General features: G+C 52.8%; 12 protein-coding genes across 12 annotated transcripts; 6 read left to right on the top strand and 6 right to left on the bottom strand.

The window, feature by feature from the left end:
* Positions 1-218: 218 nt before the first annotated feature.
* On the bottom strand, positions 219-1762 carry N0V96_011767 (uncharacterized protein; the record flags this gene model as incomplete). The annotated part of the gene is made up of 2 exons (XM_053192681.2): positions 219-1170; positions 1257-1762. The coding sequence occupies 2 exons, from the start codon at positions 1760-1762 to the stop codon at positions 219-221; spliced, it is 1458 nt and encodes a 485-aa protein (XP_053050038.1).
* Positions 1763-2517: 755 nt separating this feature from the next.
* N0V96_011766 (uncharacterized protein) lies at positions 2518-3134 on the top strand (the record flags this gene model as incomplete). The annotated part of the gene is made up of 3 exons (XM_053192682.1): positions 2518-2608; positions 2691-2821; positions 2898-3134. 3 exons carry the CDS (start codon positions 2518-2520, stop codon positions 3132-3134), a joined length of 459 nt encoding a protein of 152 aa, XP_053050039.1.
* Positions 3135-3842: 708 nt separating this feature from the next.
* N0V96_011765 (uncharacterized protein) lies at positions 3843-4206 on the bottom strand (the record flags this gene model as incomplete). Its single annotated transcript, XM_065759387.1, has 2 exons — positions 3843-4150; positions 4200-4206. The coding sequence occupies 2 exons, from the start codon at positions 4204-4206 to the stop codon at positions 3843-3845; spliced, it is 315 nt and encodes a 104-aa protein (XP_065611951.1).
* A 1-nt stretch (position 4207) lies between these two features.
* On the bottom strand, positions 4208-5277 carry N0V96_011764 (uncharacterized protein; the record flags this gene model as incomplete). Its single annotated transcript, XM_053192683.2, has 2 exons — positions 4208-5164; positions 5272-5277. The coding sequence occupies 2 exons, from the start codon at positions 5275-5277 to the stop codon at positions 4208-4210; spliced, it is 963 nt and encodes a 320-aa protein (XP_053050040.2).
* Positions 5278-6310: 1033 nt separating this feature from the next.
* On the bottom strand, positions 6311-7541 carry N0V96_011763 (uncharacterized protein; the record flags this gene model as incomplete). Its single annotated transcript, XM_065759386.1, has 3 exons — positions 6311-6445; positions 6504-6734; positions 6792-7541. The coding sequence occupies 3 exons, from the start codon at positions 7539-7541 to the stop codon at positions 6311-6313; spliced, it is 1116 nt and encodes a 371-aa protein (XP_065611950.1).
* An 841-nt stretch (positions 7542-8382) lies between these two features.
* On the top strand, positions 8383-9617 carry N0V96_011762 (uncharacterized protein; the record flags this gene model as incomplete). The annotated part of the gene is made up of 2 exons (XM_053192685.2): positions 8383-8452; positions 8527-9617. The coding sequence occupies 2 exons, from the start codon at positions 8383-8385 to the stop codon at positions 9615-9617; spliced, it is 1161 nt and encodes a 386-aa protein (XP_053050042.2).
* Positions 9618-10350: 733 nt separating this feature from the next.
* On the top strand, positions 10351-11418 carry N0V96_011761 (uncharacterized protein; the record flags this gene model as incomplete). Its single annotated transcript, XM_065759385.1, has 1 exon — positions 10351-11418. The coding sequence occupies one exon, from the start codon at positions 10351-10353 to the stop codon at positions 11416-11418; it is 1068 nt and encodes a 355-aa protein (XP_065611949.1).
* Positions 11419-14986: 3568 nt separating this feature from the next.
* Positions 14987-15588, top strand: N0V96_011760 (uncharacterized protein; the record flags this gene model as incomplete). The annotated part of the gene is made up of 2 exons (XM_065759384.1): positions 14987-14991; positions 15075-15588. The coding sequence occupies 2 exons, from the start codon at positions 14987-14989 to the stop codon at positions 15586-15588; spliced, it is 519 nt and encodes a 172-aa protein (XP_065611948.1).
* Positions 15589-17581: 1993 nt separating this feature from the next.
* On the top strand, positions 17582-18999 carry N0V96_011759 (uncharacterized protein; the record flags this gene model as incomplete). The annotated part of the gene is made up of 2 exons (XM_053192689.1): positions 17582-17924; positions 18056-18999. The coding sequence occupies 2 exons, from the start codon at positions 17582-17584 to the stop codon at positions 18997-18999; spliced, it is 1287 nt and encodes a 428-aa protein (XP_053050046.1).
* A 449-nt stretch (positions 19000-19448) lies between these two features.
* N0V96_011758 (uncharacterized protein) lies at positions 19449-20553 on the top strand (the record flags this gene model as incomplete). Its single annotated transcript, XM_053192690.1, has 2 exons — positions 19449-19641; positions 19763-20553. The coding sequence occupies 2 exons, from the start codon at positions 19449-19451 to the stop codon at positions 20551-20553; spliced, it is 984 nt and encodes a 327-aa protein (XP_053050047.1).
* A 182-nt stretch (positions 20554-20735) lies between these two features.
* Positions 20736-22511, bottom strand: N0V96_011757 (uncharacterized protein; the record flags this gene model as incomplete). Its single annotated transcript, XM_065759383.1, has 4 exons — positions 20736-21335; positions 21394-21555; positions 21607-22118; positions 22151-22511. The coding sequence occupies 4 exons, from the start codon at positions 22509-22511 to the stop codon at positions 20736-20738; spliced, it is 1635 nt and encodes a 544-aa protein (XP_065611947.1).
* A 681-nt stretch (positions 22512-23192) lies between these two features.
* N0V96_011756 (uncharacterized protein) lies at positions 23193-25019 on the bottom strand (the record flags this gene model as incomplete). The annotated part of the gene is made up of 1 exon (XM_065759382.1): positions 23193-25019. One exon carries the CDS (start codon positions 25017-25019, stop codon positions 23193-23195), a length of 1827 nt encoding a protein of 608 aa, XP_065611946.1.
* Positions 25020-25094: the final 75 nt, after the last annotated feature.

Here is a 25094-nt window from a genome sequence, read left to right as displayed (position 1 = left end):
GTCAGCCATAGGACTTGTAGAATGGAAGTGTTTGAGGTAGAGACGAGACTTGTTAAAACAACATCCGGAATACTCACATTTAACTCCCCACCTTCCTGCGTTGGGAGTGAACAACTGTGGGATCTGCCGATCTTCCAATCTTCGTCGGTCAGATTTGAGCACCAAAACCAGACTTAAAAAGCTATGGATATCGTTTTGAAGGGTAGGAAGCTGTTTCATCAATACTTCAAGCGATTCTGCGACCTGTACACATGTTTAGTGATGCTGTGAACAAAGCTGCAAGAGACGTTCATTTTGCTCACCTGGATCAGGCGTTTCTCTGCCTGAGCCTCTACTACATCGCCAGGGAAGATAATCAAAGACCACCTCGAGTCTGTACACAGAGCATGCGAAAGTTGCATTGCTTTGGCATCAGAGTAGCGAACGACTTGCGCGCTTTCGAATCTCATTCCTACGCTGACACCAGACGCCAAGTTGTCTTTGTGACCAGGCCTCACGAGCTTCGATGGCTGGTACTGTGTGGCTAGACCAGCAGTGTATCTCCCCGATTTGATAAAATACTCTTGAAAGTCTTCAGTGGTGTACCCGTTCTCTTTCCGGTACGCCGAAGAAAACATCTTTGCGAATTGCCTGTCAAAATCGATGAGGCCCTTGGCTGTCTGGTGACGTTCAGATACGTACGTCTCCAATATCGAAGGATGAGCGTGCTTTCGGAGAACTGCGGCGAGTTTCCATCCAATGTTGTACCCATCTTGGAGACTGACGTTCATGCCTTGTCCCGCCTTGGGCGAATGTGTGTGGCAGGCGTCGCCGGTAAGGAAGACCCGATAATCTTTTGTAAAATGGTCCGCAAGCCGTTGTCCGATGGAGTATGCAGAGAACCACGATGTCTCCGCTATTTCGACTTGGTAAGGCTTGAAAATGCCATCGATACGCTCCTTCACTCTCTCAGGTGTGACTTCACCCGGTGTTGAGACTGGCATTTCCATGTAGAACCTGACCATCTCGTCACCCTCTCTGGGGATGATGACCAGATTGCCTGAGTCAGACTGGATGACGCTCTTCTTCCGGATATCGGGAAAATCGGTCTTGGGGTAAATGTCCATGACAGCCCAGACCACATCACTGCTGTCGCCCACCATCTTGAAGCCAAGAGACTTCCTCACCGCACTATGGGCTCCGTCGCAACCCTAGATTCGATAATTAGCATCTCTTTCAGCTCAGTAGAAACCTAAGCGGGACTGACTAAAGCATACTTGGCACGATATGTGCGCTCAACACCATTTTCAATCGCCTTTACAGTCACGCAACGGGCATCGGGGTTTGCCGCGGCCTCGCTATCGACAACAACTTCACGTATGTCACTTCCATACTGAATGTGTGATTGACCAGATGACTTCACGATGTCCTCAATCAAAATCTCGTTGATGCGTGCCTGATTCAGGATCACATGGGGTAGATGGCTGAGTCCGGGCTCGGTGTCTGGTTCGAGATGTGACCTGCGAATTCCGCCGTTGCCGTCGGGTGACCAGAATGCAAGTTCGAGAACGTGATAAGCTTCCTTCAGCACATCCTCTGAGAGACCCAGGTGCTCAAGAATCTCAACTGTGCGGACTTGGACACCATCTGCTTGGCCTTGCTTCAGTGGCCTTTCTCGCCGCTCGAGGATTTTGAAGTTGATGCCGCATCGAGCTAGCCAGACTGCTGCGCAAAGACCGGCCGAGCCGCTACCGCAAATGAGAACGTCGTACTCCTCAGACATCTTTCAAAAGAAAGAACGACAGTAAGATTTGGTGTTGCTTGTATTTGATCGCATATGACACCTTCTACTTGATCGACTTATACTAGCCGAAGTTCCGAAATCAGCTACCGAGCGGGGTTAACAATTATTTCCCCGGAAGTCAACTCGTGCGGGGGATTGTCATGGGGACCGTCCCTGCATACAAAGACATTTCCTGTGCATCCGACGAGTCTTCCGAATTCCGTCCGGGATATGAGGTCGGCACCGGAGACGACACCCACCAAACTATTGAGCCTGTGGATCCGGGTCCGCGTGGGTCCTCGAGATACCGACGGGGCCACGGCAGGTTTTTCACAAAATGCCGGAGGTTCGGCCACAAGATGTTGATCTGAAAGGATCGAACGTACGGTCTTGCTGCAATAGTACCAAGAAAAGCATGCCATACCAGTGCTCATGTATGACGAAACCTGCTTCGACTAAGCGCTTATGCACCCCAATTACCCCTCAGTTCCGCGCCTCAACACAACATGACGCCTTGGGCCCTTGGCTGCAAACGCAAAAACAAGAAGATGGGCAAAAATGTAGCTAGATAAGGGCAGCTAAATGGAACTTAACCAGTCAAATTCTGCCTCGGCGGATTATATTTCCATTTCCACAATTTTACGTCATCAAATACATGCAAGAATTTCTCTTACCTTTTCACTCCCCTGCGCGTCATCATTGCAAGTTTGCCCTCCTCCAAAGTAACTGAATCAATCATTCAACAAATCGTCACGATGTCTTCCTCCGTCATTCCCACTTCCACCTCCGTCGTCGAGAGCGCCGTCATCAAGGCGCCTCTCAGCCATGTTTGGCACTTCATCAAGCGTAAGTGCAGTGAAAATCTTGTTCAACGAGTGGGTCAAGGATGAGCGTGAGCAAACGCTGATATCGAAATTTCAACAAACAGTCCAGAACTTCCAGAACTTCTGGTCTGCTCTGAAGGGCAGCGAGTTCGTCAAGGCTCAGGAGGAGACCGATATTGTCAGATGGACTTTCCAGGACGGCACCGTCCTTGAAGTTAAGCAGGAGGAGCACAGCGTGAGTTTCTTGATCGCGGGGTTACTTCCTCGTGTTTGCATACGAAAGACCGCACGGAGACTGATACACTATTCAGACCATCAACCACTACATTACCTACAGCGTCATTACCTCCCAGCCTGAGCTGTCTTACACCTCTGTCGTCAGCACCATCCGCTGCTACCCCGTCACCTCTGGCGAGAACGAGAACAGCACCTTCGTTGAGTGGACCGGCAACTTCTCCAGCGACGCCGATGCTGGTGTCATCCAGGACGCCAAGTTCAAGCGCCGTGAGGCTCTTGCCGATCTGGCCAAGGCTGCTGCCAAGTTGTAAATGTTCATAAGAAATGAGACTGGAATGTCGAATTGTTGAACTCTTGCTCTGGCCTCGTCAAGGAAGATAGTCAAAAAAGTAAAAGATACCACTTGTTGTTCACATTTCCTTCCGCTCCTCATACTTGATGCGCGAATCTTATAGTGAACTTCACATTGCATTCGTGAATATCCATACAGAAAGTATTCGAACTGAGACCTAGTGAGAGGAACTCACTGAAACTTCATTCTTTGAGTGAGTACTTATATTCTATCAAAGCGGGCATGAGTTGTCATGTTCCATTCTTGAGTCTTGATGACAATGAATATCAACTTATATGATACTCGCACTGCCTTCTCAGGGCAGCTGCACTCCCGTCATCAGCTCGCAACTCATACTGATAGTCCTCTTCCACATCGCCCCTGCATTTCCTTTCTAACAAGTTGCCCTTTCCGAGGTCTCCTTCCTCATGCCATGCCAACTCTTCTTCTGAGGTTCGCCAATTTCATCATCAACAGAGCTCTCAACAATTGCATGCCTACACTGAACTGCTGCCAATAGCGATTCCGAGTCAATGGATTCCGAAGTAGGCCAAATAGCAGTGACAGAGCGTATCCCACAACAGCGGCAACTGCCAACTTCTTTGGCCATGACCGTCTCCTGCGCCCGGCGTGAGTCGGTCCCTTTGATATGTCAGTACTTGGCCGTTTCAAGTAACCTCGTTGTCATTCACATGCTTACACGTATTTCCAAGTCCCCAAAGTCGGGAAACAAGCAGCGGTACCAGAAGTACGCTTGAGAATAAGGATAGGTTGAGCCGTTCCACTTTTTGCCGTCCGTTGTGTCCTTCAGATACCAGCTAGTGCATCCTGTGGACCATACAGTCTTCTGCATGTCGGCCTGCATCTGGTTCACATATCGCTGCTCTGCCTCTCTAGTCACTTCGACGGTCGTTCCCTTGCCGTCAAGCACCGGTTTGATGATGCGAAGTGCAAAGTTGATGGAGTTTTCCGCAGCGATAATCGTGGATGTGTGGCCTGTGAGTGAGTTTGGGCCTAGAGTGGACTAAGTTAGCAAACGTTTTACTCTCCATGCTACATATCAGGGAGCATACCAAGTAATACGAAGAAGTTGGGGAACCCGCTTGCTATCGTGCAATTGTAGGCTTCTGGGCCACCAAAAGACTCCCAATGCTGGTCAATCTGCTCTTCGTTTCGACCAATAACATCTAGCCCCCCAACCGCGTTGTTCGTTACGAAACCATTGGCCAGGACGATGACATCCGCCTCTGTGACGCCTTCCCGAGTCCGAATACCCTCTGGTACAATTTCTTGGATCGGGTCATCGAGTAAGGTAAGATTCTCCGAGTGTAAGCTCTTCAGGTAGCCCGAGTCGAAAATGCGTCTCTTACAGCCCAGTTCGAAGTCCGGTATGAGTTTGTCATGATACTTCTCGGGTGCTGTTGTCTTCATGTACTTCTCAGCATTGGCCCTAGCGCGCTTGCGATACTTGTTCCCATCGTCCGTCATGTAAAATCCTCTCAGTGTGTTCTCTGCCGCAGCGAAGACCAAAAACCTTTGCAGTGTCTGTGTTCCCGGCACATGCCTCAAGATGTTCTTCATGAACTCTGTATTCTCGTTGTCGACGGGGGGAAGAACCCAATGCTTTGTGCGGACAGCTTGCGTGAGGTGCTTCGTCTTGCCTACAATCGCCGGCACGATTTGCGATGCGGTACACCCGTTCCCGATGACCACGACCTTCTTGTCCTGGATATCCACGGTTTGATCCCACCGGGACGAGTGGAATATGCGACCCTTAAAGCTTGTTGAACCAGGAACGTCGATCTCCCGTGGTTGCATCAGTTGTCCCGTGGCAGCGAAGAGGAACTGACACTCATGCGCAAAGACTTGGTTGGTTTCGTAGTGACGGATGCTCAACCTCCAGCGCTTGCGCTCTTCCGACCAGACGCATTGCTCGACGTTGACACCGAATCTCATCTTCTCTATGAGCGAGTATTTTTTGGCTACATCGTGAAGATACTGCCATAGCTCCTGTTGCGGAGGCAGTACTCGACTCCAGTCTGGATTGGACTCGAACGAGAAGCTGTACAAAGCGCTAGGCACGTCGCATGCACATCCTGTGAGTTGATGTCAATAACAGCCATGTTTGGTGGAGCCCATGCTCAGAGAGGATATGTCACCTGGATATTGGTTGATGAACCATGTTCCTCCAAGATCACTATGCCGCTCAAAGAATTTGATGTCGCCAATGCCATACCATCTCTTCAGCGTAGCTCCCAGCCCGATCGCCGAGAACCCAGTCCCAACGCATGCGAACTGACTGTAGGTAGGCGTATCCGGAGCTTTCGACATTTTCCGCGTATCAAATCGGCCCATGTATTGACACTACTTTCAAGAATGGTAGTCAAGAGTAACCGACTCTCACTTCAGATACGCCTGTTGACTTTGTTACAAGAAAGGATGAGGTCAAAAACTCAGTTTCAGGAAGCGACCAAACACTCGCGGAAATCAGGATAGTGCGGGGGAGCATGTCGTCGTCGACCTTGGTCAACGGGGGTTAGCTCGCCGATGCCTCGGCTCGTCCCACGTTGGGCGTGCCCGTCTCGTCCGAGAGTGGCAAGCATATGCATGCTACCACGACGTCGTTGTGAAACTTTGTAAGAGCTTCTGAGAAACACCATGACCTAAGAGACCTCGTTTTAATGGGGGGATCGCTCCAAAGTGGGGAGCTATGGCTCGGGGATGAGGGGAAAATGGAGCTGGTCGCGGAAGGGTGACGATCCCGCTCGGGACTATTGGGCAACGATAGTTCTTGGCAGATCGGGAGCACACGAGCTATGTGAAAATGCAACGGTTCGCGGCCGGAGCGCCGGGGTAACGGAGATGTTGACGCCCCGGTCCATCTCGATTCTGTTGAACTCATCCGGTTGGGGGCCTTTTGGAGACCCATCACCACATTTAGCGAGCTGCAGGTCTCAGCTCTGTGGACGTGCAGACATATTTTCAGTAGGTGTGACAGGTAAACATATTGATCCAACCAGAAGTTTGAGGGAAACAGCAGGTGGCTGTGACTTGGTGATTGTCTATCGTGGATACATTTGGCTGCGTTGAAGCTGTGCATACCTAATCGTATCTGTCTCACCACATCTAAAAGACCGTACAGAGATTTCAATACGTTCACTTCTTCGCAGGCTCCACCATCTCAAATTGCCCAGTTGTATCATCAATCTTTTGCCTCGGAGTGTACGCGATATCCTTTGCGCTCGCAGTTGTTTCTCTCGCGAGACGCCATAACCACTCGGGACCAGCTCGCTGCAAATTGGTCACGTCAGCGTGTAGTTCAAAGAATCGGGGAACGCAAGAGACTTACCAGGGCTGTCACAGATGACATGATACCGGGCAGATAGATCGTCCTTCCGAAGCCACTGTACAGGGAATTCACGATGGCCTCTCCTACTGAGTCCACATGAAGCAGCGGCATCATGAAATGGGGCTGACCGGGGTCAAAGGGAACCAGCGGTGTTCGGATGAAGCCAAAGATTCCAAGCGTTTGACGAACTTTGGGCGCTTTGTGAATGTACTTCAGCTCAAGTTGAAGTGACTATGATAGTGTCAGCAGTCGTCAAAGCGCTCAACAAGCCAAAAGAATATCATTTACCTCATGCATCGCGGTGAGTCCTGCCTTGGTGGCTGAGTAGTCAGCAATTCTCACTGGGGGAACCACTGAACTCATCGACCCGACGTTGACAATATGGCCATGATTGGTTCGAACCATATAAGGCAAGAATTCCTTCGTAAGCAGGAAGGGGGCGAGCAAGTTTGTCTTGATAGTCAGCTCAACGTCTGCGTACGAGCCTTCCATGACGCTGTAGCCCCGTGCAATTCCCGCATTGTTGATGAGAACGGTGGGATCGCCGACTTGAGTTCGGATCAACGTGCAAAGAGTCTTGAGCGCCTTTGTGTCGGTCAGATCACACTTGAAGAAGTGAATGTTAGAGCCTTTCGGAGGCTCCCATAGTAATGGAGCCAGGTCGACAACAACGATAGTCGCCCGCGGGTTTCTGGCTAAGATATGTTTGATAATACTGTGGCCGATACCGCTGCTGCCACCGGTAACAACGATGATTTCTTTGTCAAAATCCCATGTGTGGTCTGTCGTCCAGTTATTTGCCGACCATTTGTTCAGATACTCGGTAGTTGATAAGACAAAGCTTGCTAGAGCCGCGAGAAAGGCAACGCGCTGAGCGGTGTCAAATCTGATGTCCGAGAGTCCGACCGCTCCGTTCTTTTTTGCTGATACCACTGCCAGTCCGGTCGCAAGCGGTATTGAGAGGTATGGATTGAGGACTGATTTCCGGAGCCATCTGGCAATCACATCAACCGTGAATCCTTCTCGTGAGGTCAACATGGTGCAGTTGTTGCTAGCGTCATCAATCCCACTAGAAGATGCAGATAGATAGAAAATAGTTACCAATAGTTGGAGCTAGAATGCTGCCTGGGGTTGGTGTTTTAATGTTATGGGCGAAACTGTCACGTTTCAACGTGAGCCGAGATCGACCCAACAGCTTTAGAACACTCCCTCCAAAGTGAGAAGCCGAGGTCCGGAACCACTTCCACGAGATCAGACCAGGCGGCTTGATACCCCAATCTGCACGAGCATGAGGTTTGGAGATCCAAGCTTCTTTTCCCTGCACGTCAAAGTGAGGGGCATCCCCCACGCAATAATGCAAGGGTCTAACCTGAAGGAGCAACATGATGCTACGTGGGAGACCGGCTTTTGTGACGAGTTTAAACGAGTGCGAACTACCTTGCTAGTCAATCTGCATCAAGTTGCTGTTACCTCTGCCACCCTGTATAATCTTGAATTATGCCTCGGTCGGAAGCATCGGTAGTTGAAGCGTCTCTTCGGTTGCTCGTGCCTCCTGCGAATTACGGCGGACAGACATGTCAGTGACATTCTGAGCCACATTTGCGTTTCTTGTCCACGTCAAACCTCCTGTCTGAACCTATCTGAACCTGTCTGAACGCCCTCCCAGACTTCCAAAGCCACCCTGCGCTGAGCGGTGGTGGTTGCTTACTCACTTACCAGTTACTCATAGCACAGCCTTTTCTCCTTTCATTTATGTCGGCCATACGGCTGGATTGTAGACAGCTTTGACACCAGACGAACCGAACCCTTAGACACATCAGTAGGCTTCTTTTCGGGTGCGATCATCGCGTGCGAGTGCGACCGAGAAACGAAGAAAAAAATGTCGGTATCGAGACCGCAGCTTTCGCTTTGGGAGAAGAGAGACTTAGTCTTTCGTTTGCTATTCCGTGGTATGTCTCGCTTTCGACATGGCTCTTGCTTTCCAGCGAGGCATTGAACGGTGACTGACTCCCCGTATTGGTAGCTCCGATACAACTGGCGTGGAACTTCTTCTATGGCATCCCGTTTGCTATCGCGAGAGGCGTCTCGGTCCGCTTCTTCGCCTTCTGCGCCTATTACCGTTTTGCCTTGGGGTCGATGAGAGCACGCGAGATACAATTCCTAATTCCTCCTTCGATCAAGACGTACGAGAAATGGATCGCCAAAAAGCAGAAACGTCATCCAGAACTCGCAGACAAGCTGCAGAAGAAGATTGAGGCCCTCCCTGCTAATGACGGCTCAATCTTGTGGATCGGCAATCGTCAGAAGGCCACAAAGTTCGTCCTGTTCTTCCACGGCGGTGGATACGTGGTGCCGCTTCTCCCCGGACACCTCGACTGGTGTTGGAACGCGTACGTCACTGGCGGCCCTGGAGCTCACGCAGAGGTTGCTGTTGCGGTCTTGCAGTACACTCTCGTCCCCGAGGCTAGATATCCCACACAGCTCCGTCAAGCGATCGCGGCGCTCAACCAGCTCATCCTATCCGGCATCAAACCCAACGATCTCCTCATAGGCGGCGACTCGGCCGGAGGAAACCTGGCATGCTCCGTCGTTCGCCACATCTGTCACCCATGCCACCTCGAGATCCCGGCCCTACGCCTGGAGAACCGCCTCGCAGGTGTATTCCTCGTGTCCCCCTGGCTCAGTAGTAAGACGACGACGCCGGCTTTCACAGAGAACAACTACGTCGACATGCTCACCACAACGTGCATGTCCCGCGCCACGGCCGAGCTTCTGCACCCGCGGTTCCCCGTGCGGAACAAATCCGACGAGAGCGACCTCGCCATGGCGATGCCGATGGACGGTGATATGGCATGGGTCGATGAGATTTCCGCGGCGACCAAAAGCCTGTACATCACTGGAGGTCAGCAGGAAGCTTTCAGAGATGATATTCGCGCGTTCTCGGAGCATGTCAGCTGTGGGAATAACGATCTAGATCTACTAGTCGAATTGCCGGAACGCGAGGCTCATGATTTCATCTTGCTTGAAGGTCAGACGGGTCGTGTGGGCGATGCGACGGTGAGGATGAGGAATTGGGCAGGTTCACAATTGGGCACCGGGCGCGCTTCAGTGTGACATAGCATGGCAGTTAAGAGCGACACATGTATGAGAGGTGGTGGTGGTGGTGAATTATTCGCGCCAATAAACTCGTGATTCATTCATTCATGAGCGGACAGAAAGTGAACCGATATAAGAGAATGACCGTGGGCCAGCAAATGATGAGGAGTTGCCGTCGCGTGCATTTCGCTATGAGCAATGGAGGTTGAGAGTGAGTTGGAGCAGCCCATGATTGTGAGAGTGGTGAGGGGTCCTTTTCACTCGCTATCACTCTTCCAAGGTGTAACAATGTGAACTTTCACTGTTTATCGCAGTGCAGTAAGGCAACATGTGCTTCTGAGTCATCATATCAAAACCCTGGCTCATTTAGTGCCTTGAACCCTGGTTCTCATCCCAGTCAGAATGAGCGGTCTGGTCGAATTAGAAAAGATATCTTCTGCATCTGTCCGCACGACCTGCTTGAAGAAGACGACCAGTTGCCAACGGTCTCGCCAAGCGAGGCCTATTTTGGCCGCTTTGAGGGCGGGGTGGAAAGAAACAGACGCGTCGCGTCCACAAACTCCACGCAACAGACGGCAAAGTATCTCAACAAGGCTTCTTCACGATAACAAATCTTCTGCGGGGCAATTTCAGTTCTTTCTTTTTCTTCTCAGATTGTGATACCACTGTGAGTCTTGGAAGCCAAACCACCAACTTCTCATACTCACTTTGCTCACTTACCCCTCACTCAGCCGTGGTCAACGTCGACGAGATGCCTCCAGATCAACCCCCCCTCAACTGCGCCTACAACCGCGACGATGTCGTCGCCGGCCTCAAGCAATATTACTCGGCCCTCACGCGCCTGGCCTACATTCCATCATCATACGTCGACTTCCCCCCGCCAGGAGGCTGGACAGATGCCGACCTCGATATCGGCGCCCTGCGGGCTCTGCGACGCTCCGAGGTCGTTATCGACCTGCTGCGCCATCTCCCCTACGCCAGACCGATGCACGACGGACCTCGTCCGGGCCCCTGGAACGTCGCACCACAAACCAAGGCTGTGCGCTACCTCCGTCACGAGGGACACTTCAGCCAGTGGTCCGATCGCGGCGACGCGGGGCTTCATGAGCTCGCTGCCCTTCCCACGCGCGATACGGGAGCCGCACCAATGGATTTGCCGCCGGACGTTATTTGTCTCACGTACGGAGAGTATCGTTCCTCTAGTTCGCGCACGAAGCCTTATTGGTGGATTGTAGACTGCAGCCGAGGTATTCTCACGCCATACGAGGAGAATCTCTACACCGTTGGAAAGGTCCCGCGTAACAAGCCGTGGCGGTGTGTACGGTCGTACTCTGTTACGGACTACTTCTCTCAGCTCGTGTCAAGCCTAGGCGTCCAGTTGTTCCCCGTGCCGCCGACTGAGGACGTCGATGCCGAGATCCTCGACCCGAGCGCTCTCGCCAAGTCGTCGGAGCCGGTGGACATCTACCGCGCCCACGGCTGGGGCACTGGCGATCTTGCAGACTTCAAGCACGACGAATGCATCGTCGCACTCCAGGGCTGGCGGCGCCGGGTGCACGAGGCAGAGCAGAGAAAGATCGCTCAGGACGTAGATGACGCAGACGATGAGGACTTCGAGATGGACGACAGTGATGACGACGAGGATGCGGCACACGAAGGAGAAGCTGGCGATGGACTAGCTGATGCTGTGGCGGATATGGAGATGGATGACTTGAGTGCCGAAGCTGCTGCTCTTAGAGCTGACATGAGCCCGGAGGAACGCGCCAAGTTTGATTGCAGACAGACGCAGTCGCACTTTGAGTGGATTGACGAGGAATGATTGAGATGCAGCATGCCTTACGAAGCCAAGTTTGTCGTTGATTTGCAACCAGTAGATGAGAGATAGAACTATGCCACAAAATAATGACCACGCTCACACCCTTGTGAGTACAGCTTTGAGATCCATGTACACCGTCACACAATCCGAGCATCCCATTACATCTTCGACTCATGCACCACCTTCTTCACTTCACAGTCCCAATCTGGATCGCTCCCCTGACTGTGCTTCTTCAATAAGGCCATGGAGTTGTCTCGCAAAATCTCGGGTGCAAGAACCGACCCTCTTGGATGAGATGCAACAAACCCCTCGTAGGAAAGAACCTGAAGCTCAATTAGCAGATCAGGGCAGTATGGGAAATCCGATCCGAAAAGAATGTGAGACGGATCGGCAAAGTCGAGTAAGCCACCTAGCTGGGTCGGGCTGGAGCTCAACGCCGTGTCATAATAAAACCGAGCAAAGTCGGCCTGCGCAGTCTCATAATCCACAGCTACGACATCAGCGAGGGCTGGGATGTTGAGGGTTCCAAGCACACGGGTGGCTAGGAATGGGAGAGTTCCTCCAGCGTGCGAGAGAATCACGTCGACGTCGGGACAGGAGTGGAGGGTCCCGGTTAGGACAAGGTCCACCGCGGCCCGGGTAGTCGCGAGAGGGTAGTCGACGATCGGCTGCGGGAGAGCTGAAGCTATGAGCTTTGGCGTCACGTCGAGGCCCGTCGGATGGAGAAAGATGAGAGCCTTTTGAGCTTGCAGCTTCTCCCAGATGGGCTTGAAGGCTGGGTCCCCGAGGAGCTTGCCCCCGTACGAGGTAAAGACGGTTACACCGTGACAGAGTCTCTGCTTCTGGTAAAGAAACTCGATTTCTGATATTACGCCGTCGACGTCTTCCCAGTCAGGGAGCACTCCAAAGAATCCAAGCCGTTTCCCCGCTAGTGACTTGCTGATTTGGTTTGCGAGGTCGTTGTTCAAGGTATGTGCAAGCTTTCGCCCGTCCTCACCACTTCCCGCGATCGATGCACCGGGGGCTGAGACTGATAGTATTCCTGTTCACGGTATTAGTCGAGTGGAGGAATGATGCACAATTCTCCCTAATTCATAAATCTCACCTATCGATGTGCTGATACTATCCATCAGCTTGACAGTGGCATCTAGAGACCACTCAGGCGATGGAAACCCGGAAGGGTCCCCTCCTGCGGCGTTCACCGCTGCAAGGTAGGCTGGAGGAAGCGCGTGAATGTGTGTATCGATACGTCCCGACATATTGACTTGATTTTAATTTGTATTCAGTATCATGGAATCTGTTGGGTCGAGTGCTCATGTTGTTACATACATCCATCTCAAGAAGTGTAAGTGTTGAGGCAGTCAATCCTAAGTCCCCGGTCAACACACGGAAGCACGGTGCCGATAGCCGACCCCTCTCGAGGCCGAGCTGCCGAACTAAACATCTTTGATCGTCATTGGCCACCACTCACGGTGGTCGGCGTCAGATATTCGCTAGCTCCGACATTTGTATCAGAAACGGCATTCGGTGCGTATAATGACCGCGAGCAATGTCCAATTACACCAGTAGCAGCTATAACGGTGTATAGTTTCGACGTATTCCTTAAGCACATCATTGAATTTCTCAAGGTCCGAATACCTATCTGAGAAAAGACCTCATCTGTAAACGCATTGTAATTACTATGGTAGATGATAAGTGAGACCTGCTTGGCAATGAACAAGTTACAACTTCGTAGCAAACAAGGCAAGCCTGCGCGGTAGAGGGATTCTGCGTGAGCCACGTATAATAGAAACTCGAGCACCAATTGGAGTTGCATGCCAGATCTTCAATATCACAAGCTTGTCGCTATTTCGATTTGGAAGGCTTCTACCTTCTCCAAACATGTACCTATCATGCAAAGTCCGATCACTTGATGGCAAGGTTTGAGTTGGGGGTGTATGCTAGACAATCGCCCAGGAATCGAGTTTTTCAGCATGCCAGGCTCTGGAGTTACCAGGGAAAGAAGAAAAGGAGAATCTAGAGTAAGCTCGTATTGAAGCTCCCTTGGACTTTGTTCGCCAGGCTGTCGGCATCTTCCCCGCCTAAAGTCGTCTTCGAAGTACCTAGTAGTGATGACCGTCACGCTTTTGGCTTAGTGAGCGAGGTAGAAGCAAGAAATCAAAAGTGCAAAACATTCATGTAGGGACATCACTTTCGATGGCCAGGTTACACTAAAGAACCCAAGCTGTTGAAATGCTTGAAAAGAAAGAACAGTAATTAGCGATTCTAGACCGAGAAGATCGTCACTCAAGACATCACCGGGTCTCCCTTATGTAGTGCGACATTGTCTACCGTACCAGTTCACCTCGCTCGGCACGAAGCAAAGTCCTCGATACCTCCGGTCCTCAGCAGGCTTTGCGATTGATGCTTTTGCCAAGAAACCTTCCTATCTCTATTGAGGGCGGCTGATGGCCATCGCTTTTGAGGTTCATCTCAGCTTTTCAATCCACAATCCAACCAGTGGTTCGTTCGCCATCTCTGCCTGCGCTCCATCAAACGTCACTGGCGACTGATCTTCGTGCGGGGATGCATTGTCCGGAATTTTACAGTGTTTCGCAACTCAGACATCGTTGGAGATTCTTGCCATATCCAGTGACAAATGTTATCTGTAGCACCACATGTTGGAGCTGACAACTGACGAGATTCCTGACTACCTCATGAAGACAGTAAACGCCATAGCATTGGTTGTCTTAAAATAGCGGCTGAAAACGTCTTTTCCTCAGCCCAATTGTATCCCTGGCTGCATTCCTCTTATGTACATTCTACCGATAATCATGCATCGGCCACTCCTATGCCCCTACTAGTGCTTATTTGCTTGGCCCAACGTCGGTGGTGATTCCCTATGATGATCACAACATTCACTCGAATGAAGCTTGAAAAGTCCACTCTTTCCACTTCTTGCGTTAAAATATTCTTAAAGTCACTAGCTCTCTCCAAAGTTCTTCAAATTCGTCAAATCGGGATGGAGAACCCCAATCAATTCAAACTCGAAGCCCTGTCTACCCCACGATCCATTCGACTCGTAGTGCTCCACAGGAGCGCGAAGAACAACTCCGTTCAAGAACCTCTTAGCTGTCGTCTTGTCGAAGCAAACGTGGACTGCCCGCCCTCATACGTTGCGCTATCTTATACCTGGGGCGGAGAAGAGTCCTGTGAGCCGCTCACGATACAAAGTTCTGGATCTGCCAGGAAACAGCTGTTAATAACTCCGAATTGCGCTGCGGCACTGAGGTTGCTGCGTCGATCTCTTCGCCGCAAAACGAAGAACCGCCGTAGCTTGAGTGTCTGGATAGACGCCATCTGCATCGACCAGGCATCTGACGATGAACGCAATGCTCAAGTGGCCATGATGGCCGAGATCTACCAGCGCGCAAATACCGTAGTTGTCTGGCTTGGGGAGGATCATGCGCCGGCTTCCTGGGGCAGTTTGGCGTGTTCGAAGCCTCTGGCCTTGTTTCCACGTCTCGGGTATGATCGCGGTCGTAACGAAGGAGTAAAGAGCTTGGCTGCCAGAATTGCTCTGAAAGGTACGATGTCGTGCATGTCCTCATCCTCAGATTTGTTTTTTCAACCTCTAACCAAGTGACAGTTTGTAATAGTGATACGCTACATCACTTGAGACTATCACCCTACTGGACACGAGTATGGACGCTACAAGAATTCGCCCACAAGAACTCTGCCGTCTTGTGCCGTGACTCCCGACTCTTTCTCTTCTCGAGCCTTGCGCGTCTCCTGGCAGTGGCACCAAAAGACGAGAGCGTACCGAGCCAGCAGGGGATGGACCTACACGTGGACCTCTACGAATGGCAAGCAATGGCAACGACGCGGCCGTTCCGCGCAGCAACGAATCAACTACGTCGCGTGCTCACAATGCAAGCCTCCGAGCCGCGAGATAAGATCTTTGCGCTGCGGGCACTGTCCCCGGGTGTACTCGGCAAGATGACGGTGGACTATCGGAAACCCGTCGGAGAGGTCTTTCGGGACGCAACAAGACTCATGGTCGAAGAAGATAACAGCTTGCGGGTTCTGTACTTTTCGAATCGGAAGAAGACGACGGCTGGTGTTGCATGGGAGAGCATGCCGTCGTGGACTGTTGACTTTGCGACTACGGACTCTGAGGTGAGGGGGTCATAAAAGTACTACTACACTAGTCTTTGCGCGGCTTCTGGCGGCGCCAAGTCGTATTTCGTGTTCTCTGGAGATGGTAGGAGGCTTACTCTGCGAGGGGTACGTCTAGGGACAGTAGGAAGTTTCGTGAGCGACATATTCCCTACCACGAGCCAGTGCTCCGAAGGAAGATGTGATGTCGATGACGAGAAGATGGCGGACAATGACGGAGAGAGCGAATTGAATCAACCATTTCTACACGACTGCGAAAGCCCCTATCTAGATGTACTCGGCCGCTTCATGACGAGCGTTACGAGCTCTATCTGGGCGGGGCCGAAGCTCGACGCTATGGGCCGCAGTCTCTACGAATTGCTATGGTGGATCATTCAAGGGCCTAAGAAGTATGAGTGGTCGGCAACCATGTCATCAACGTCATCATCATCAACGTCGTCGTCTTCTAACAGGTCGGTACGAGGCATGTCGGTTATCTCATCACTTGTCAATTGGGACCTGCTGCGCGGGTGCCAATGCCGAGTCGAACTCCGGCTGGGAAAATTGTTCTACACACATGATAGGAGGGCTGGGTTTGGAGTTGTTGGTGTTCGTGAGGGTGATGTCGTGTGTCTTCTCGCTGGGATTGATCATCCTTTCATCTTGAGGCCTTGTAAAGATGAGATTGGAGGGTATACGATAGTTGGACCAACAGTGTTTGCTGGTGCGATGGGTGGTGAGTTGTGGCCGACTGATGAGGATGAGCTCGAGTACCTTGAGATTGTGTAAGATATTGTGATAAACTGTGTAAGATTACGGAGCATTTTCTCGCGATATTCCCAGGAACGTCTGTCACACGTTAGGTAGCATTACTTGACTACACGGACGTGTAGAGTAGAAGTGAGGGTGAAGCACCAAAGCATCCTTACTACTTTCGTGAGGAGACACGCCGAAACTCAATCCCTCAGTCCCTGAACCGCCAGTATCTGTGATCCCACTTTCAGAAGAAAATGAGAAATCCCCCAAGAGAACCGGGCTCTAGCTTTGGGAATTGAGTCTGACAATCCAGCATCGGACCTTTACTTCGGGCAGTCCGACCGAGTCAATCATCTGAAAGACTACCTGCTTTGCTTTCGATCCTCCAAGCGCGGGCGTACGAGCCATCTTGTAGTCCTTCCTCAAGCCCAGCTTCAAGAATAAATAAGAAGCAACAGCCCTGTCGAGGCTGAGAATAAATGACGTTGTACTGGAGTTCTCCGTGTGCGTATGTGCGTATGTGCGTACGTGCGGTATGCCCCTCTTTGTACAACACATCAACTTGCCAACAACGACTTTCTCTCTGCCTGCCCCGCCACTAAGCCTCGTCTCGGAGCCTCACTTTAGGGGTGTTGCCAGTTGAAGAGGTGGGTTAATTGACTTTAGGCTGTGCCTTCATGCAAGATGATCCCTGACTCTCATCAACCTAGGATGAATGGTCTTTTGAAAAAGAAAAAAGTGCGCCAACGCCCCCGCCGCCGATGATGATAGTACGGTTCGGACGACTCTGAAACCCCAAGTGAAGCACCTCAAAGGCCGCCATACGGCCCCCTCACAACCGGAACCAACGCGCAAGTTGTCAACCCCCTCTTCTGGCGGAAATCTCATCGGCCTCATCCCGGTACGGCACCCAAACATCCGATCCAGAGCCCTTTGCCGCTTCCCACATGATCATGCGGGAAGCTCCTGAAAGTGTAATGCGAATTGGGCTATTGGAGGACAGAGAAGAGAGTTAGGGTATAGTAGACAAGTAGACTCTCTCTTTGCCCACTGATATATGGGCTAGTCTGTGCCCGCATGAAAGACGTTACATCGAATGACATCTTTCCCTTTCTCTCTCCCCCCCCGGACCTCTGCTTCTGCGCTCTCATATCCTCCATCCCATCTTTTGCTCATCGCAGCCTTGGCGCTTTTACGCGCATAACGCATTTCTCTCACGAGCTTCCATCATCAGGCGGGGCGATCTTCGAAAAGAAAAAAGAAAAGAAAAAACATGGCGAGACTCACAAGCTGGCTTCTCCTCTCAGCATGGGGAGGAGCAGCCTCTGTATCGGGCCAAGGCCTCCACGAGCTGGCGGTGAAGTCGGGAAAGCTCTTCTTCGGCACGGCGACGGACACGAACCTCTTCAACGATGCGGCGTACATGGCGGTCCTGAATAAGACGGGCGAGTTCGGCCTCGTGGTGCCGGAGAACAGCCAGAAATGGGACGCGACGGAGAAGACGCAGAATGAGTTCCAGTTCAAGAACCCGGATGCGGTGAGGGCCGTCGCGCAGGCGAATAAGCAGATGATGAGATGTCATGCGTTGACATGGCACTCTCAACTTCCACAATTTGGTGCGTTCCGGCTCGTCTTTGCACTAGAAGCCTCGAATCTCGAACTAGTACTGACCAAAGACCAGTCTCAACGGGCACATGGACCCCAGAAACCCTCACCCCCGTAATTGAAGCACACATTTCCAACGTAGTAACGCACTACAAAGGCGCCTGCTACTCCTGGGACGTCGTCAACGAAGCCCTCGCCGACAACGGCACCCTCCGCGACAGCGTCTTCTCCCGCACCCTCGGCGCAGATTTCATCCCCATCTCCTTCAGGGCCGCCGCGGCAGCCGACCCGGCGGCGAAGCTGTACTACAACGACTTCAGTCTCGAGTTCAACTCCAACAAGACGGACGGCGCCGTCAAGATCGTGCAGGACCTCAAAGCCGCAAACGTGAAAATCGACGGCATCGGGTTCCAGTCGCATTTCCAGGTCGGCAAGACACCGTCGCAGGATACGCTCAATAAAGTCATGACGCGCTTCACGGATCTGGGGCTGGAAGTCGCGCTCACGGAGCTGGATGTGCGGCATGATAAGTTGCCTGCCGATGATGCTGCGATACAGCAGCAGGCCAAGGACTACGGCACCGTCGTCAAGACGTGCGTGGATAACGCAAAGTGCGTCGGCGTCGTGGTGTGGGAGTTTACGGATAAGTACAGTTGGATCCCGTCCACGTTTTCGGGGGCCGGGGACGCATGCTTGTTCGATAAGGATATGAAGCCCAAGCCGGCCTACGCGGCTGTTGCGGCGGCGTTGGGAGGAGGAGCAGCACCAGCACCACCAGCAGCAGCACCGGTGGCAGCACCGGCGCCGGCGGCTGGAGCTCAGAGCGCGGAAGTGGTGCTGTCGTCGGGAAGCAGTGCATCTGGTGCCGGGGCCGGGATTGGGGCCACCGATGCCGACTCCGGGACCGAATCCGAGGCCGATGCCGACAGCGGAGCCGGGGCGTCGTCAAAATCAAAGGCGAAGAGCAATGTGGAGGCAGCGACCAAGTCACCTTCCTCATCGGGCACAGGTCGCTTCGAAGCGGTGCTGCTGATTTCACCTCTGGTAGCCACCGGTATCGGCTGGCTCTTTTGGTTGGTGATATGATTTGTTAGACGCTTATTTCTTGTTACTTAGCTTTTCTCTTGATGGCACAATTCTTGATACCAATTGACAATATCTCCCGGATCTCGCTCATCCCAGAACTTTGATATTGCCGATAGCAAATCATCGAGGATTGACGTGCTTCGGCTGCGACGTTGCGTGTGTCAATGGGAGCCCGGTGCGCGGGTGGTGTAAGTGAGGAGATGGATGATGTCATGCTCCCCTGCCGGCAACCACCTCCACTGATAAAAAAGAGACCGGGGGGGCTGGTTAAGCGGATAGGAATCGGGATGATGCGATTTCAAAGCGAAGAGGGGAAAGAGAATTTCTGCCAAAAGACCGCGATTCCCATCAATTGAGCTGTCCCAGCCACTGTCCATCGACCTGTGAATAGCATCAAATATTGTGGACTAGAAACCACAGTGAGAACCAGGTTCCTGAATAGCTTCATCATGGTGTACCTCAAGACACTAGTCGCCGCTGCCGCCGGCGCGGGCCTGGCCCAAGCTTCCCTCTCTGGTCTCGACAAGATCCCGCCTCTGGGCTTGGGAACATGGCTGTCCGACAAGAGCAAAGTCGCCGATGCCGTTGCCTTCGCCGTGGGTGAGGTAGGCTACAACCACATCGACGCCGCTCTCATCTACAGTGAGTTCCGTCTCACATCTACTCACATGCTCTCACTCGCATGCTCGCGCGAGTCAAACAACTCACACGAGTCATCCCCAACCTCACAATCTCGATCTCACAACTAACAACCCACCCCCAGGAAACGAAGACCAAACCGGCAAAGGCCTCGCCTCCTCCGGCGTTCCCCGCAAAGACGTCTGGATCACCTCCAAGCTCTGGAACACCGACCACCGCGCCGACCGCGCCGCAGCCGCCATCAAAAAGTCCATCTCGGACCTGGGCGTAGACTACCTCGACCTCTACCTCATCCACTGGCCCGTCGCCTTCATCCCCGACGACCCCAACAACGCGCTCGACCGCGAGAGGACCCTCGTCGACACCTGGAAGACGCTCGAAGGCTTCGTCAAGGCAAACCTAACCCGCCACATTGGCCTCTCCAACTTTGCCAAAGCCGACGTCGAAACGATCCTCAAGGCGGCGGAAATCAAGCCCTACGCCCACGAATTCGAAACCCACCCGTACCTCCAACAGCAAGAGTTTGTCGACTGGCACAAGGAAAAGGGCATCGAGGTCATCGCCTACTCCCCGCTCGCCAACACGAACCCGACGTACAGTGACGACCTGCCCGCCATCTACCAGGATAAGTTCTGGGTCGACGTCGCCGCCAAGAAGGGCGTTTCCGTCTTCCAGGCCGTGCTGGCGTGGGGTATTCAGCGGGGCACGAGCGTGATTCCCAAGAGCACAAAGGACTCGCACATCATTTCGAACCGCAAGGCGCTCGAGATTGAGTTTACCAAGGAGGAGTTGAAGGAGATTGGCAAGCAGGATAAGAAGCACCGCTTGAGTAACCCGGGTGCCAAGTGGGGCGTCAAGCTGTTTGCTGATTTGGATGACCCTGGTAGGAATGAGCCCACGAGCGAGGAGCTCTAAGCAACATAAGCTTGTGAAACTAGAATGTTGAATGGTTTGAGAGCTATCTAAAGTTATCCAGTCTAGTCTCCAACATGTGCTCATTGCACGTCTGTCTTGTGTATCTCGCAGATACTGTACCTAGATAAATCCAAATTGCTGGTCTTCGACATGTACCGCTTCAGTTAACCGTGGTTGTTCGATCAGTGGTCGGCCCGATTGCAATGCGCATAATACTTCCTCCTAGCCCAGTAAAACCCAAGCCCGACGATCCATAGCACAATCAAGATGAGCGCTTGCACGGGAGCAAACATGGCGCCTCTCACAACCACAAATCCACTGACCAGCGCAAACACAACCGGGATCAACACGAACGGCTTGTACGGTCTGCGCAACTTCGGCTCTCGAACGCGCAAGATGACAGCACCGAAGACCGTCAAAAAGAAGAATGTGTACTCGCCCAGACCGTTGAACGTCAAAAGGGCGCGGAAGTTGCCAAACAGAATGTACAGCGCCGAAAGAATCGTCGACAGCAAGAGCGCGTTGAGCGGCGCGTCGGATCTTGCGTGCGCGGGGCCAGACGAAGCATCGGCGGACGAGTCGGCTGGCGAGCTCTCCTCTGACTTGAGCCCCACGCGGCCTACGAAACCGAGGAACTTGGGTAGCCAGTTGAAGTTTGACGCTGCGACGGTCATTCGGCCTGCGACAAACGAGTTGCCGAGGAGGGAGCCAGCGACAACGAGGCAGATGAGGACTGCGGCGACGATGCCGAAGACTGGGCCGAGTAGGCGGCTGATGGCAGTCTGACTATTGTGAGTACTGGGGTGGAGCGTGCTGAGGTGCTGGTTTGGTTTGACTTACGACTGCCACGCTGTCGGTCGCGGCAACGACATTCCATGGGAGAAGGATGTAGTAAGCTGCGTTGGCCGCGATGAAGCACAGAATGATGGTCGGGACGGCAGTGTTGATGGCGAGAGGGAGCTGGCGTGCCGGCTGCTGAAGCTCAGCTGAGACGTAGACGGCCTTGAAAGTGTTAGTTGTGTCCGTTGATAGATACTATGATGAGCGGCATACCTTATCCCAGCCAGAATACGCCCACAAAGCACCGTAAAGCGCAGCAGAGTAGTATCCAAGCATATCCCAAGTCCCAACCTTGTTCCAGTCTAGCTCGCCGCCACCCGGCAGAGACGTCTTGCGGTTCCCGAACCAGGGTTTATTGAACCAGTCCCGTCCGCCAACATCACGGTCGTGATCTGAGACTTGGAGAATGACGACGACGATGCCGGCAAGCACCACAGCAAAGATACTGGTGAACTTGGTAACGACAAACAAGTTGTTCAAGCGAGTGCTCGCCTTGGTGCTGATAGAGTTGGCGCCGTTCATAACGACGAGGATCAGGATCGAGAACAACTTGTGCGAGAGAGCGCCGGCCTGATCGGTTACCCCGCCGGCGGAGTAGATACTCTCGATGAACACGATGCTGAGGATGGCGAGGGTGGCTGGCATGACGGCCACAATCCAGGTCCAGGCGGCAAGGAAGCCGAAGACATCGCCATAAATGTGCTGCAGGAAGGGTTGGACACCGCCTTTATATAGCGTCAGCGCCATCGTACCGCACAGAGACTCGGTAGGGAGTTGAACTCGCCTTCACCAGGGATCGCGGTCCCCAGCTCGGCCATGGTACTCGCACCAGTCCACGCCAGGGCACCACCAACGAGCCATACTACCAGCGCAGCGCCGGGCGAGGGAACATTCGTATCGATGGAACCCGGAGAGGTAAACACGCCGCTACCAATGACGATGCTGATGACAATGGCGAACGCCTCAACGGCGCCGAGGTTCTTTGAAAAGGTACCAGCCCCGCGCTCCTCGGCGATGAGCACAGGAGGTTCGGGCCCATCGGTGCCGCCGTACTCATGATGGGGGTCTGCCAAGAGGGGCCGTTCCGCGGCGTCTTCGGATTGCGTGTTGGACGGCATCTTCCCGTTTTCGTATGATTGCCTACGAGGGACCGTTGCCAATTGGATGTCCGGAGAGATGTCGAGGGAGTGAGGGACAGGGAGTGAGGGAGCTCGGGAGCTTGAAGCTTGGAGCTAGCTTGGAGTCACTACACGGATCAGGCATAGCGTCTTTCGTGTGTCTCGAGTGAGCTCATCGCTGGGCGATACGTATCTTTTCGAAGATGGTCCAAGCGCTGGTGTGGAACCTGGGATCCGCTTTCACCATCCGCCCGATGTTCTCACCGTTTTGGGGTGAAGTGGCCCCACTTTGAGCACCGGTACCTAATGCAGGTGAGTACTACGCAGTAAGCGCCACGTCTCTGCACCGAGAGATTGCCTGCTGCCGTCAGGTGTCAGTTGGAATTAGTCGGAATATCGTGCGTCGGAGTAGACTCCGGTATCATCATATCTACATCTCACGGCTTCACTGAGCTCAATGAGAGGGCAGATGATATCAAGGTTTAAAGAGCCATTGAAAATCCATAGCCCAGGGTGGCGTGTATCAGAGCAAAAGGTTCTTTCGCTTACATGACCCCCTTAACGGAAGAAGGTCAGCCGTGACAAGACCCGACACAAAGTACTGGCCGATTGAGCCTCTCAAACATTCAAGACTCGCTATAGAATTGAAGATTTACATAATTGAAGGTTCATATTAGGACGCTAGCAACGAAAAGCATTGAGTAAATACTCAAGCGCTCTAGAAGAGAAATAGGCTTGGTTCACATTGTCGTACGCAATATGCTGATCCCCGAGACTCTGCAATGTATCATCGAGACTCTCGATTATGGAGCCGACGGCACTGTACACATAAGGTTCGAGTCTAGCAAGCGAGATTGCTGACTGAAGAGTTATAGAGGCGCCCTCCTTGGGCAGTTCCGAGACAGGCAGCTGGCGACCGAGCGAACCGAGGGCAGTGGCCATGCGTACTTGCCTGTCAGACCATCCGCGGGCCAGCTGGGTAGCAGGATGTGAATCACTATCAAGTGAGGGTGATGCGCCCTCGCACGAGATGGTTGAGGCAAGTTGCTTGAATCGGAAAAAGACGATGAAGTCACCACTAGATGTAGCCAGCGGCGCCCAGAGCAGCCCAGATATGGTACGAGAACTTGTAGAGATCCCCAAATCAGGCAGTTCAGCTGGCACGTCTGTTGATACAATGACGGATTCGCTTCTGTATGGTTGAATACACCGCACTATCGCCGTTGCCTCTTGGTACGACTCTTTGCTAGGCTCCTCAAGTCTGCCAATCTCTCCTCTGATAGACGTCAAGGCAAAATCGGCGCCGAAGAGGTGCAAGAGGTCTTGTGGCGCTTCAGTACTCTCCGCGGGATGTAGTATTGACTCGTGCTGAGCCCGCGATGATTCAACATGACCCAGCATAGATGCGTATGCCAGTCTCTCAATCGCAACGCCGGAGGTACTGCCAATGAATTCGCACATTTGACGTCTAGACATTGGTATTCGTGTTCCTTCGGGACTATATGCATGGCAGACTACCAAACCCCATCGCTTGCTGAAGGCGTTGATTGGGATGGTCAAGAAGGAGCGAGCTTTAGTGTCCTCGGCTACGAGCTCTTCAAAGAATGTTGGCGAAGCCCTTTGAAGGTAGGATCGGTCCAGGTGGATAGGTCTATGCTGGCGAGACTCCTGGTGTTTGTAGATAAGTCTCGCAGGTTGCGCTTCGCGATCGAGCAGAAGCCTGAGCTGGCTCGGGAAAGGCGCTTGATGATTGACGTTGCCGGCGCGGCGCGGCCGCGTGAAGTGTATGCATCGTTGTGAGCCCCGCCATTCCCTGTCGGAGGTATCAAGTATCGTTACGGCCATTAACTCGTCGATGCGGTACAGTACGACTCTGTCGAACCCTGTGACCTCTTTCACCGTAGTCACGATGGTGTCGGGAATGGCCGCTAGACCCGCTATGGCGGCGAAGGATGCCTGGATCTCTGACATGATTCCAATTGCCTGCATCGCGCTCAACTCCACGCCTTCTTTCCCGACTCTCCTTGACATTCGAGGGAGTCTCGTCACAATGTCACTCGTGTAAATTCGTTGGCCCATTGCGATGGGAGGGGCATCCTCGTGTGGCTCAAATTCGCAAATAATTGTTTCGGGGCTTGAGAAGTTCTTGTTGAGGTGCATGGAGCACCAAAATCGAAGAGCTTCGCCTTCTTTGGGGAGAAGCGAGAGACTGAATACGGCACGGCCACCTGTAGCTCCTACATCGGATTTCTCCTCTTTGAGCAAGCCAACCCGAGCCATCAAGGTTCCCGCATCTTCTCGCTCCAGGATGCTGCCGAAGTCTTCGAGTCCGAACAGGTCCTCCGGGGAATAACCCGTAAATGTGGCCGAATTGTCGCTTGCGCAGGAGACCATCAGACGGTTGACATTGGTCGCGGTCACTATGAGCGCAACTAAGAAGCCGAAGTTTTGTATGGTGATCGACGCGGGCTCGGGGGGGGGGTTCGACATTTTGGTGTAATTGAACATTGTCTTCGATTGGGCGTGCAGGCTGGGCCATAGCCGCCCCGAACGACTAGACTGGGCCGTATCTCTAACTTATCT

The sequence above is a fragment of the Colletotrichum fioriniae genome (genome assembly GCF_027942845.1).
Source record: "Colletotrichum fioriniae strain IMI 355084 chromosome Unknown scaffold_19, whole genome shotgun sequence".
Classification (NCBI taxonomy): Eukaryota; Fungi; Ascomycota; class Sordariomycetes; order Glomerellales; family Glomerellaceae; genus Colletotrichum; species Colletotrichum fioriniae.
Note: the sequence above shows the minus strand (reverse complement) of the source record. Positions and strands in the feature narration are given on the sequence as shown.